Source organism: Haliaeetus leucocephalus, unplaced genomic scaffold, assembly GCF_000737465.1.
Source record: "Haliaeetus leucocephalus isolate CR32 unplaced genomic scaffold, Haliaeetus_leucocephalus-4.0 Scaffold517, whole genome shotgun sequence".
NCBI lineage: Eukaryota > Metazoa > Chordata > Aves > Accipitriformes > Accipitridae > Haliaeetus > Haliaeetus leucocephalus.
Window position 1 is genome coordinate 5,053,763 of NW_010972953.1, and position 13,296 is coordinate 5,067,058.

Consider the following 13,296-nt stretch of genomic DNA (forward strand, 5'->3'; position numbering starts at 1 on the left):
TACACCTCTGCCCAGCTCCTCCAGGTATTTAGGGACCCACCACACCTCCGCATCCTTTGACAGACGGTACCCAGGTGATCCAATCCCAAATCCCCACACACCCCATCCTCCCATGCCCCTTGTACTCAGGAAAACCAGAGCTTTGGTGTTTAATTAAAACAAAGAGCCAGAAAAAAACCCACCAGCAGAGCAGCTGAGCGCTTGAAAGGCTCGAAGAAGATGCAGCAGATGTGGTACCCCTAAAAAATTTAGGGCCTCTATAGCTCTTGCTTTCATCTAGCATCAAGTCCCAGGCTGGAGCCAGGTCTGCTTGGCTTTGGGGGTACTGAGCAGCCCCTTTGGGATTTTGGGAATAGCTGTTAGTGTCCCTGAGCTCAGCAATGCTCTGATGCATCCCTGTACTGGGGAGCACAGCAGGTGCCTTTCCCTGCTCACCGGGGCATGGGGAGTTTTCTGGGCTCCCCCACCCTGCTCAGCACCCTCAGCATCATTCCTGCCCTCCCAAAACAACCCCAGCACCGAGTTTTCCTGCTTTTTAAAGCAAATCAACTCAATTCCTGAGGAGGGCTGGCCCCTTCCCCTGTCCCCCCCATGCCGAGCATCACCTTGGGGATGTCACCCATTGCAGCAGCTCCGATGCGAAGGCGGGAGCGATGTGGCTCTGCGCCAGCGGAGCTGTGGCGTTTTTCCCAGGAGAGCCAAATCCTGTCTACTGACAACGGCAAAGCGGGTCATGCTGAGATCCTGTGCCTGTCGGGCAGATAAATATTGCATGTGGTTTTTGAGGTCTGGGGAGGCAACGAGCTCCTGTGCCTGGTGGATAATTACCTATTGATTGCTGAGCTTGCAAAGTAAGAACCTCTGCACAGGGACAGGCAGGGGGGGAATCTGCCCAGCTCTGCCAAAGAGCTGCGACATCATTAGCACCAAGCGAGGAGCTGGAGGTGTGGAAATAACATCTATGAGTCCTCCTGGCCACAGGAGTGGGGATATTCCCTTGGGAGGAGAAAGGACTTCCCTGCAAACAGGGGCTTGGGCAGCTGCGATGGGGCATTTGGGGTCTGTTCTTCACCTTGTGCATCCCCTAGCTTTTACAGCAGAGGCTGCCGATGCTGTCTCAGGTTTTCCCTCTGCCCTTGCAGCGCACTTTGGCACGTTGTTCTGGTTTTTGAAGGCAAATCTTTTCTTTGGGCACTTCTTCAGCTCGTCCCCCTGAGCCTGGAGCAAGTGGAGGGTCAGTTTAATCCATTTAATGCACATTTCCTTCCCCCACCGCAAGTTCAAGCAACCCTGAAGTTAAGGAGGACGAAGCAGGATTATACCACAAGGCTAAAAGTTGGGTGCATGGATGGCTCCCATGATGTTGGGGTAAGGAGTAAGGTTGTCACTTGGACAAGCTGCTCCGCGCTGGTGCCCAGAGAGGGCAATCCCCATGGCTCTGCAGCGGGAACATCAGGCAGAGCCTCCTGACCTTTAAGGAGAGGGAAAACAAAACAGCTGATGAAGTTACAGATAAATATCACTGGGGTTTCCAGCTGCTGCAAGGCACATGAGCCGGCGGGGTGGCTCTGGGGATGTCAGGACCTGATGGCTAATTGTGGGGCAGCCGTAACGAGGGTCAGACTCGCGTCAAACACAGCTCTTTGGGTGCATCCTTGAGTCGAGGGCTCCGCCATGTCCCATGTCCAGGGCTCGCCCACAAGCCCTGATGGTGCCGGGTGAGCCCAGCGCCGCGTGCTCTGCACCGCACTGGATGCCCCAGCCCAGGGCTTGGTGAGAGGTCGGTGTGAGCCCCACTGTCACCCGCTGCCCTCCAATTCCTCACCCTGGAGTGAAAACCTGGCAGTGCCAGGCTTTGCTGGCGAGGGACGTGTGCTCAGCCATCCTGATGTGCAATGCCACAGCCCAAGGCATACACAGGATTGGGTTTAATTGGCAGATCCAGGAGCAGATCCAGCTCCCATGGGCCAGAAGTAGCCCCCAAAACACACCAGCCTTCTGGGGAGCCATGCAGCCCATGGCATCACCCCAGAGAGGGTCCAGAGGGGCCTGACCCTTTCCTCCGTGCTGAGGGTGGGTCCTGCTGCCCAGGGCGGGGGGAGCACGGGGACCCACACTGAGGAGTAAAGGCCAGTTCCAGAACTGCATTAATATGGTTCATTTCCAACACAATTCCCCACCAGCTGTGCCATCCTCTTTCCAAGAAGCCCAGGTACATGGTTGTCCTGGTTTCAGCTGGGATGTAGTTAGCTGTCTTCCTAGCAGCTGGTACAGTGCTGTGTTTTGAGTTCAGTGTGTGAAGAATGTTGATAACACTGATGTTTTCAGTTGTTGCTCAGTAGTGTTTAGATTAGAGTCAAGGATTTTTCAGCTTCTCATGCCCAGCCAGGGCACCTGACCCAAACTGGCCAACAGGGTATTCCATACCATGGGATGTCCCATCTAGTTTAGGAACTGGGAAGTGGGGGGGGCAGGGATTCGCCGCTCGGGGACTGGCTGGGTGTCGGTCGGCGGGTGGTGAGCAATTGCCCTGCGCATCATTTGTACATTTCAATCCTTTTATTACTACTGTTGTCATTTTATTAGTGTTATCATTATCATTATTAGTCTCTTCTTTTCTGTTCTATTAAATCGTTCTTATCTCAACCCAGGAGTTTTACTTCTTTTTCCTGATTTTCTCCCCCATCCCACTGGATGGGGGGGGAGTGAGTGAGCGGCTGCGTGGTGCTTAGTTGCTGGCTGGGGTTAAACCACGACAATGGTGAGCCCTGGCCGAGGGTCCACCCGAGACCAGCCCTCCCGAAGTAGGGGGGTCAGGACCCACCCCCTCCCGCTCCACCCCTGTGGACAGGGACCCGCCATCCTGCTTTGGGGGGGCCAGCAAGCGGGGCCAGGGGGGGTTAGCGAAGCATGGAGTGAGAGGATGGGGAAATGAGGTTGCCAAGGAAACTGCTGAACAGCAAAGCGCTGATTTTTTTTTTTGTCAGGGCTGGAAAAAATGCGGGGGAGAAGGGCAGCGGCGAAGACCCACGATGCGGGCGAGCTGGGGGGCTGGGGGTTTGAAGTCTGGGCAAGCTGGGATTGCAAAGCAAAATGTGGATGCTCAGGTGTCTGTGTGCTGGATTCTGCATCTGTGGGACAGTGTCCCTTGGGGGTGGCTGAGGGCAGGCCATGGAGAAGGGATGCAGTCTGGTGGCACCAGCAGTGGCTGTCCCCTGTCACTGCGGTGGCACAGGGATCTGGCTGGGGGGGGTGGTTGTTTGAAGTATTGCAGGTTGTACGTTACAAATAATTCCTCCATCACATTGAGGAGTCAGCGGCTCACGCAGGGCAAGGCAGGGACAGGCTGGAAGAGGCAGGAGCCTCTGCTGAAGCTTCAGAGCATCCCAAACCTGGAGCTGGGGGGTGTGCAAAGCCACCGTGGGAGCCCTCCAGGCTCTCCATGCACCTAGCAGGGACTGTACAGGCCTCACCATCATTGCAAGGTCATGAACAGCCCCAGGTGGAGCCAGGCCACCCACTCCCAAGAGCTCAGTTCAACCCAGGGCTGCAAAGGAGCTCTGGAGCTCCTGAGGGCTCTCGGCTGAGCCTCCCTGCCTGCAGAGGCTGTGCAGGCAGCAGAAGGGCAGGGGAAGGAACCAGCATTAGCATTTGCTGTTTGAAGTCATGGCTACGCCTCTTGAGGACTGATGAAAAATCAGAATTGAAGTGCCCACTTCCCCCAAAGTTCAAGAGTGAGCTCCTGGGCTGAGTGCTGGCAAGACAGGCAGCTGCCAGGTTTCTTGCCTGTACTCATTCCTTGCCAGGCTGGGGAATGCGGAGGGGAGGAGGGGATGGTCACCTGCGGAGGAGGGAGGGGAAAGCCCTGGGGACATGGCACCTATGGGGCTGACAGCTGGGGAGGGGACAGCAGGATCTCACAGGGGGCTCAGCCAGACCCCAAATGCTGTCAGCCATCCCAGTTTGGGGACTGGAAATCTGGGAACTGGGGTTTTGTCACACACACACACAGGGATGTTTGTGCCCTCCCCGTGGAGCTCAGCTTGGGGCAGTGTCCCCAAGAGCCACCCAGAGCCCATTTAAACCCCTGGAAACAGCTGGATGCCAGAGACCCCCTCGCTGTCCCTGCCCCAGTGACACCCGCCAGCTGTGTCGCAGGGGGCCGGATCCTGCATCCCCCAGAGCCAGAGCATCCTTCAGGGCCAGGAACTCCCTTGGCCCCAGGCGGGTGCGAAAACCCTCCCGGAGTGTTGGGGGGCCTTGCATGGATGGCAGGGGAGCCTTCAGCAGTGCCCAGCTCTCCGGTTTGCCTTCCCTGCTCCCTTTCCTCCGCTGGGATTTCTCAGGGGACCTGGTGGGAGGTAGGGTGGAGGAGTGATGTTTCCCCTGGGGACATGTGCCCTGCAGGACAGATGGACACACGGGGATGCCATGAGCTCCATCACAAAGCGTTCGGGGCCAGGCTCCCTCCAGTATTGCTCAGACACCTTTACCAGACTGCACTGCAAAAAATATAGGTCCTAATCTCCCCGTTTCAGCCTTGTCCCACCCAAACGTGCCCTGTTGCACCCTGGGGACAGCACGTGAGCCCCGGTCCTGCACGCTGCTGGCGCGGTGCTGCCCGTCCTGCGCTCCCCTTGCCGCACAAGGTCACGCTGATGTTTTATTCATCCCCCACAATCCACTATATTCCTTAATTGCATCCACACGCACTTTGCAAGTGTAAATAATTGCCTTGGAGGCTTATTAATCACTTTGGCGTGCTAACAAGCACCACAGCCCAAAGCACACTCTCAGGGGGCTCAGGGGTGTCCGACCCTTCCCTGGGCTGCCAAGAGCCCCAGAGACTGAGGGGTTAGCACCCAAATCTGGGTGCAAACTGCCTTGAGCGCTGCCTGGGGAAAAAATTCACACCTCAGCCCAAGAATAAAAAAATTAACGATCCATTAATCCAACAGCTCCACCGTCCTCCTCCGGTCCTGCCCATCGGTTCGCGCAGGCGCAGGAGCAGGACCCTCATCCCCTGTCACCTGCCGTCACCGTGACCTTACCTGTGTCCCCGTCACATCTCGCTGCCTCTGAACGGAGCCGCTGGGAGAGGCTGGTGGCAGCAAGGGACAGGCTCGGTGCCACGAGGCTCCATCCTGCACCTTCTGTAGCCAAAGGTGCATCTCTCGGTCGGTCCCCAATGCCCCTTCCCTGGAAAACCCTCCCGGCTGTCAGTGGAGGTGCTGCCCTGCCATGGGACAGCCTTCAGCATCCAGACCCAGCCAGGGAGCTGCTCCGGCCTTAATTAAAGGTCTTTAATCACCAGGCAGGTGATGGATGAGCATCAAGCTACCGTTACATCTCAAGATGGTGGATTCAAGACACATGCTGGAGCTGAGCGGGGGTTCTTGGAGAACCAAGAGGCTCGAGCCGGCAGGGAGTGTGAACTGAGACACAGGTCCCAACCCCGCTTCAGAAAGCAGTCTGTGCCGCAGAGACAGTTCACACCTTTATTGCTCTAGCGGAATGGGTTTTCCCCACTCCTTTCCCCCCATCCCTTCTTCTTTCCTGGGGGGACAGTGCCCTCAAGCCAGGATGGATGGTCCACGTGTCACAGAGCAGAGGAACACGGTGGCATCCCACCGGCATCCGAACCCCTTGCAGCCACCCTGTCTCCCTCCATGTCCTCCCACTGCGTGCCCTTAGGTGAGGAAGAAGGTGTTTGGGTTAAAACCTGGCCCTTTCCCACCCCCAGCCCCCAGGACAGTGGCACAGCCCTACGTCCACAGGGTATCGTCCCTCCTGTCCCCAAATCATCCAAGTCCAGGTTTCCCCCAGGGAAGGGCAAGCTGCCCAGGTCAGACCAGTCTCCCTTTCCACAGATGTCTCCGTTCCCAGTGGGCTCCCAGCACACCCCAAGCAAAAGGCAAGTATTTACAGGGAGGAACCGCTTGAATTCACTAGGGTCTTCTCAAGCAAACCCGCCTGTTGCCAGAGCCTGGCTCCCCGGGACATTTGAGGGAGCCCAGTGCAAGGAAACAGGGAGCCGGGGTGTAGGGACCGACACTGCCCCATCACCCTCCCTCCCCATGCCGGCTGCCCGATGTGGCCGTCACAGCATCCCGTCTCACACCACGTTCCCTCCAGCCCCGTCACTGGGCACCATCAGCAGAACTGCAGGAGAAGCAGAGCCCAAGGTGGGTGGTGAGTCCTCATCCAGCACCCCCGGCATGGTTTCAGGGGGTTCTGCTATCCCCCCGGGCTGGGGAAGGGTTGGGGTGCCCGGAGCCCCCCTGGCTGGGCACAGACCTTCCAGCGGTTTCCGCATTCGTTGCACAGCACAAATGTCGTCATGGGCTCGTCGGCGCTGCGCGTCTGCACCTAGGATGGAGCAGGCAGCTGGGTCAGCAGAGACCCCTCTGGCATTCCCCATAATCGGGGTCCCCTGGGGACAGGGGGGAGCCCTGGGGACTTTGCAGGGCTGACCTGGTTGTACGTGCAGTTCTTCTTCTTGCACTTGCCGCACTGGAAGAGGTCGGTGACGGTGCCACCCGTCTTGGCCATCTGGTGCTCCCGGATGGCCTCCTGGGTCATGGCGTTCCTCAGCTCCTTCAGCTCATCGCTGGCCATCTCCTGCCACCAGCACCAGCCCGGCAGGGTCAGTGCTGCCGCGGCTCTGCCCGGGGGCTCGCAGCCAAGACGGCACAGGGGGCAAGCCACAGTGGTCCAGCACCCTCCCCATCCTCTCCAGAACCAGGACCGCTCACTGAGCTTTCTGGAGGGCTCAGGCCCAACCAGATGAAACAAACCACCCCATCCTCAAACCTAAACTGCTGCCTGCGGAGACCTGGCTCCCCGCAGAGGGAGCTGCGCTCCAGGAGCTTGATTTGGGGACACCGGTTGAGGGGGAGGAATGAGGACCCTCAACCCTGACTCCTGCCAGTCTGACATCCCACACCCGGCTCTGTGATGGGCTGGGGGGCTGCAAGGGTCTGGGGGGACCAGGCAGTGCCCTTTGCTTTCTCCCTATGCCTGATGCTCCCCAGCACCAGGGTGGGACAGGGAGATGCTGGGACAAGCCCAGTGTGGATGCCACCAAGCCAAGACCCAGCCAGCCCTTGGGCACCAGCACAACCTCCGCGAGCAGAGGCTGGGGGGGTGGGGAGGGGTCTCAGACCCCACAGAGGCAGCATGGACGTGGTCCACAAGAGCCAGCCCCGTGCCCCCACCCTGCTCCCCACCTCGGCGGTCATGCGGGCGATGAGGCTGGGCACGATGGCCCCGCACAGCACGTTCCTCCGCAGGCTGGGGTTCTTGGGGTCCTTCAGGTTGCTGATCCTGCTCCGCACCCGGTTGCGATACTTCATGTCCGTGCTCTTCAGCTCCTGGAAGATATGTGGGGTCCGTCAAGGAATCAAGGAGGCAAGGTAGGGGGTTGCCAGCCCCGTGGGCACTTGCTGCTGCTCTGGACTCAGTGGTGTTGATTGCCATCAGGGCCAGTGCCCACGTGCATGTGGAGGTGGTCGATCTCCTTGGGGGACCGTGGGGGGGGGTCTCCCCCTCCTTGGGTTCAGTAGGATGAAGCACAGCTTGGGATGGGGAGAGGAAAACAACTTTGCATTTCCCTGCTGTGACACCCAAAGGCTGTCGGGGCACAGGGAACGTCACCAAGCCCTGTGCTGGGACATGAGTTCATGGTGCAGAGGACTCAGCCCGCTCTCCTCCTCCCAGGCTGGCCAAAAAGCCGGTGGCTGCCTGCATGGATGCAGGCAGGCAGGCTGAGGTGGCAGCTTTGGGGTCCTGCGAGGCCCCAGGCACACATGGCCAGAATTCGGGATGCGCCAAAAATCGAAGCATACCCAGGAGGAGGAACCATCTTGGGGCTGGTCCCAGTCTTGGGGGGCTGCCAGGAGACCCCCAAGCCTTGAGCTGGGAGTGAACAGAGGTGGCTCCATCCCTGCCAGTGTGGCACAGCCCGGGCACTGCAAAGGACCAGGGCTGGCAGGAGACACCGGCACCCACAGCAGACTCAAAAAAGAGACTTTGGCTGGGCTTGGCTTTTATTTCCCCAGGAATGAAGGCAGGTCCCTGAGCAGAGGGGTTTGGGCGGGAACACACAGACCCTTGGACTAAGGCAGGTGCCATGGGGATGCTCTGCTCAGCATCAGCCTCTAACCAAGGTCTGGGCTCCCTCTGCAGGCAACAGGGACAGCAAAGCCCGTCTGTCACCCTGTCCTTGTCCCTGCCACCCTCTGTCCTGTCCCCACCACTGCTCTTGAGCCCATGTATGTGTCCCCCAACAGATGGAGCCTGGGGACTTCCAGCCCCCCCAAAGGATATGGTCTTCGATCTCCGATGCCATCTTCTCACAGTTGACACCAAACTCCTTGTAGTCATCTAAAGGGCAGAGAGGCCGAGGGGTGACTTACTTAGGCATGAAACCAGTCAGGTCTCACCGTGCACCAAGGAATCCCCCAAAAAATCTCACCTCTCCCACTAGACTTGTCCCATGCACCCCATCTCCAAAAAGCCCTGGTTTTACCCAACCTGAACCCTGAATTAACTTCCTTATGAAGACCCCATCCAATCCCTTATTGGACACCCTACCAACCTCCTTTTCTTTCATTTTGGAGCTGAACATGGAGCTATGAGCTAGAGCTGCAGTTTATTTGCCAGTCCAAGGTGAGTTTGCTGTTGCGGGGCTGCAGGTGCCCCAGGACGCAGACCCTCACTTGTTATTGTAGGGTTGCTCCTATTAGGGCCGTTCCATAGTAGAAACAGCCCAGTTTAGCCTCTAGCACCCCCCAGACCCGCTCACCATCCATGCGGAGGGCGGCCGTCAGCATCTCGATGCACTTGTCCCGCACTGAGTCCCCCGTGAGATAGCAGGGGGCCAGGAGGCAGGGGCTGGGCGAGAAGGGGGGGCTGGTGGGGGTCCGCGGCGTCTCCGGTTTGGCCTTGCTGCTGTTGGCTCTGCAGGGGTGCACGGGGAGGACAGGCAGGTACCAGGGTCCTGGCACAGCCCCAGGGGACCTGCCGGGGGTCCCGTGGCAGTGGGATGGGTCTCTCCTACCTTTCCTCCTTGCTGTCGCTGGAGTTTCTCCGAGAGCCGGTGGGAGCTGGCGAGGGGCTGGTGCCCACAGAGGATCTCCTGGGGGTGGCATGGAAGGGGACAGTGGGAATGACACCAGAAACGGGGCAGGCAGGGCAGGGGGCAGGGGTTGGTGGCAGGACCTTGGGCACCAGCACATCAATGTGAGCGCTTGGAAGCCAACAGGAATCTCCCCGTGGGAGGATTTGCACCCAGGAGGAATGTCCCAGTGCCCATGGCAGGATCAGTGCTCCCAGCCACCTCTACCCACCCCGGATGCAGGTCCCATGGTCCGAGCATCCCCAAAGGGGATCCCCAAAGCATCCCCAGGCTGCCCAGGGACACCTCCTCCTTACCTCTCCCCTGACGGTCTCTTCTGCGGGGAGGAAGAGGAGACGGCCGAGGTGGTGGAGGACCTTGAGTCAGCAGAGTCTCTCCTGGCAGGACAAGCCCCGTGTCAGAAGGCAGCAATAGGGACCAGGCGGTGGGTCCAGACCCCCAGCCGCAGCCCGGCGAGGGGCTGGAGTCTGACCTCTCCCAAATGCCTCCAGCCCAGGCACCCACCTCTCTTTCTTGCCATCCAGAGGTGACTTCTTCGAGGACGCAGTGGGGCTCCGGCCATCACTGGACTCTCTTCACCACAGAAACCCAAAGGAAGGGAGAGATGCTCTCAGCGAGCCCAGTCCCAGCATCCCCTGGCATGATCTGGTGAGCCAGATCCTGCCTGCCCATCCGCACACCCCATCCCCAGCCAACTCATCCCTGAGCTCCACCAGCCCCCAGGCTGCCAGCAAAGCCTCCCCCAAGCTGGCAGTGCCTGGCAGAGCCCGGCACAAGGGTCGATGTGCCCTTTGGCAGGTACCTCTCCGAGACGGAGTCGGCAGGGTGGCCCCGGGGAGTGACGGCATGAGAGCTGGACTTGCTGGGCTTCCTAGGGACAGAGAGAGGGGGGCAGGATCAGACAAGCACCATTAAAACAGCCCTCACCTAGGGAATAAATAGCATTAAAGAAGTGAAAAGAAAAAAAAAATGCCCTTTCTCCCTCCTCTCACTGAAAGCTGCCCTGGTGCTGCCGTGGCTGCAGGCAACCACCCTTTGGTTCTCCAGCTGTGCTGTCAGCACCCGCAGATATGGATAAACCAAACAACTCATAAGGAATGAGCAGAGGGTGTTCCCGTATCGGCCCCACCGATGCCTTGGCCATGCGGCTGGTGCCCCCCAACAGCGGGCAGGAGCCCCCACCTCTCCTTGTGCTTCTCCCTGTGCTTCTCAGCTGAGCTCTTGGGGTGCTTCGCCCCTTCGTTGGGGCAGCTGGGAAAATCCAGCCCCTTCTCTTTCTTCTCCTTCTCCCCATCCGTGTCCTTCTCCTTCTCCCCATCCGTGTCCTTCTCCTTCTTCGGGGTGGTGGAGGGCTCTGGGGGAAGGATTTGGGTGTCAGAGGCATGGCCTAAACCAGTGCAGGGCACCTGGGGAGCTGCATCCCAGGGTGGGGGGATGGTTGGGGGGATGCTCAGCCCTTGGGGGGCACACACTGATTTATACCACTCCATCCCGGAGCAAAAATGAGCCCCTGGAAAATCCATCAAGTCTGTGCATTGCCTGCCAGGACTCAGTTATGGTGGCTGCAAGGCATGGGAGCCTGCACGTCCCAGCTTGGGACCGATCCCACCCCGACCTCCCCTGGACAGCATCAGGGGTTTGGGGTGCCGGGATGGCCCAGGGAGGGTTTGGGCTTTGGGGGGGGGGTTCCTGCTTCCCCGCAGCATCGCTCACCCAGCAGCCGCTTCCAGTTCTTGATGAGGATTTTGGCCGAGGCCACCACCTCTTCGTCCGAGCAGTGTTTCCGCACCGAGTTGACGGCCACCCCGATCCGCGTGGTCTGGGGATGCATGGCAGGGATGTGTCCTTAGGGATGTGCCGGTTGGCACGGGGGGGACAGGACAAGCCACCCCATGGGGTGTCCCCCTGCCAGCAACTGCTGCCCCCCCCCCCAGACCCCCTCACCTGGAGCAGCTGGATGGTCATGGTGTAGCCTGTGAGGGACTTGAGCAGATCCAGAGCCCCCTCCTAGGGTGGGGAGAAGCCACAGGGGCCCTTGAGGAGCCAGAGAGAAATGGGGGGGGCTGCACTGAGGCAGCCTGCGTCTCCCCTTTCCTCTTGCCAGCACCAGGCAGTGCTGGGGAGGGGACGCCAAGGGGACACAAAGCAGCCCTGGGTCAGTCCCTGGATGCCTGACCTTCCGCAGCGATGCACTCATAGAAAAATCCCAAACCCAAATCCTGCTGGATCATCCTGGCGCGGGGTCACGTCTCCTGGCTGGGAAGTAGGACCTTCCCTTAAAGCTCGGGAAAACCCCTCCATAAGGAAACTCTGGGCTGCCAGGAGCTGGGGACAGCCAGGGGACACTTGAGTGTCCCCATACAGGGGTGTGAGGGTCCGCGGGACACCCACCCGCAGGGTTTCAGCCCGACCCTAGGCATGCAGCGGCTGCAGGGCTAAACATAGCCCCGGCACGGAGCCATCCTCCTCCTCCATGGTATTTTTAGAGCCCCAGTAGCAGACGCCAGCTCCCAGGTATCCCCCTCCACAGGGGACACAGCCCTGCACCGGGCTGGACCCCCATCCCACCATAAGGGGCCAGATCTGGCCCTCTGGGTACGACGGGTGCAGGGGATGTCCCCACGCTGTGGCCGGACCCTGACTCTGTTTCCCTCCCCAGAGCACAGGCATGGGGCTGTGGAACAGGAGGGCTGGGCAGGATCAGTCCCTTGACCCCAGCGTAATTCCCGGCAGGGAAGAGAGCCCGGGTGGCTCCCATGGTTCGGTTCCAAGTGTTGGCATCCCAAAAAAATATCGGATCTGGGGGATGGCAGTGCTGCTCCCTCCCCACCCCCACCCCCCCGGCACTGGGGAGCCCGTACCTCATCGGGGCAAAGGCCGGTGGAAATCGTCAAATATTAACTTTAAGGGCCAGGCTCAACTCTGCTCGCCCATGCGTAACCAGACGGCCAGGATCCCCAGATGGATCCTCGCCTGGTGCAAAGTGTGGCAGGGCCAGATCCTGGCTTCCCCCCCGCAGCACGTCATCGCCAAAGCCACCCTGGAGCCCCCACCCCTCCATTTGCACGCTTGCACGGGCTTGTGCAACAGGCAGGGCTGTGGCTGGGGCTGGGTCGTGTCCCCCAGCCCGGTCCCCCCCGGGGGAGTTTTCCCTTGCTCGGGGCTGAGCCTACGGCACTGGCCCTGGACCCGATCGGGTGTTGGTGGCCGGGCTGGTGGCCAAGCACCTGTCGCCCACGTTTGCCTGGGGTCCCACGCCACCAAGGGGTACTGGGAGCGACCACCCCTGGGACAGACCCCCCCCGTCTTGCTCCCAACTCCCAACAGCCAGGAGCAATGGGGTGCAGGAGAGCCCCAAATTAGAGCTAAAATAAAATACTCCTGGGTGCTGGCTCCGACGTTGCGAGGCTGGGCTGGGGTGGCACAGGCAGCACCCCGGGGTGCTGGTGGCACCGGTGGGTGCTCAGCACCGCCTGGACCCGCTCAGGTCCTCTGGGACTGCGAGCAACGGGGGGGTTAAAGAGAAACCCCCCCCTCTTTCCCTCCCTCCCCTGTCCCAAGCCACGCTGCAACATCCAAACACGCATGCACACATGTGCAAACATGCACGAGCGTGCAAACACGCACACGCGTGCACATCCATCCCAAGGGGCTCAGCCACCTTACCGTGCTCTTCCTGGCCACCATCTTATCCAATTTCTTGGCAATCCGGACCAGCTCCTCAGCAGGCCCCATGCCGGCGGCTCACGGCTCGCCGGGCTTCGGCGGTCGGTGGAGCAAAACCGAGGCGGCAGCGGGCAGAGCTGGGTGCTGCCGGCATGGGGGTTCGGGCAGGGGTGGGAAGCGGCAGCTGGGCTGGAAAAGAGCAGAGAAGGGGGGGAAAAAAAAGGGAAAAGAAAGGGAAGGGAAGGGAGAGAAAGCAGAAAGGAGGTGGGGCTGTCCCGGCCAGTTATAAACTCCTGCCAGGCAGGCGAACTAGCACGGGGAAGGGCTAAATATAGCTAAGAGTGCCGGGCAGGGCCACGATTGCAGGAGCTGGGGGGAGGCGCGTGCCGGGGTGCACCGGGACGCACGCCTGTCCCGGCCGGAGAGGAGCCCATGGGTGCCGAGGGGCCGGAGGAGCCGCTTGCATCAGGGCTGGAGCCTGGTGTTGGCAA

At 60.1% G+C, this 13,296-nt stretch overlaps 1 protein-coding gene across 1 annotated transcript; it reads right to left on the reverse strand.

The window, feature by feature from the left end:
• Nucleotides 1-6,237: 6,237 nt before the first annotated feature.
• On the reverse strand, nt 6,238-12,874 carry TCEA3 (transcription elongation factor A (SII), 3). Its single transcript, XM_010576369.1, has 12 exons — nt 12,806-12,874; nt 11,084-11,146; nt 10,853-10,958; nt 10,322-10,493; nt 9,644-9,712; nt 9,436-9,516; nt 9,062-9,139; nt 8,807-8,895; nt 8,329-8,385; nt 7,230-7,384; nt 6,475-6,621; nt 6,238-6,369 (listed from the first exon to the last, which is right to left on the reverse strand). The coding sequence occupies exons 1-12, from the start codon at nt 12,872-12,874 to the stop codon at nt 6,238-6,240; spliced, it is 1,218 nt and encodes a 405-aa protein (XP_010574671.1).
• Between the last annotated feature and the right edge of the window lie 422 nt (nt 12,875-13,296).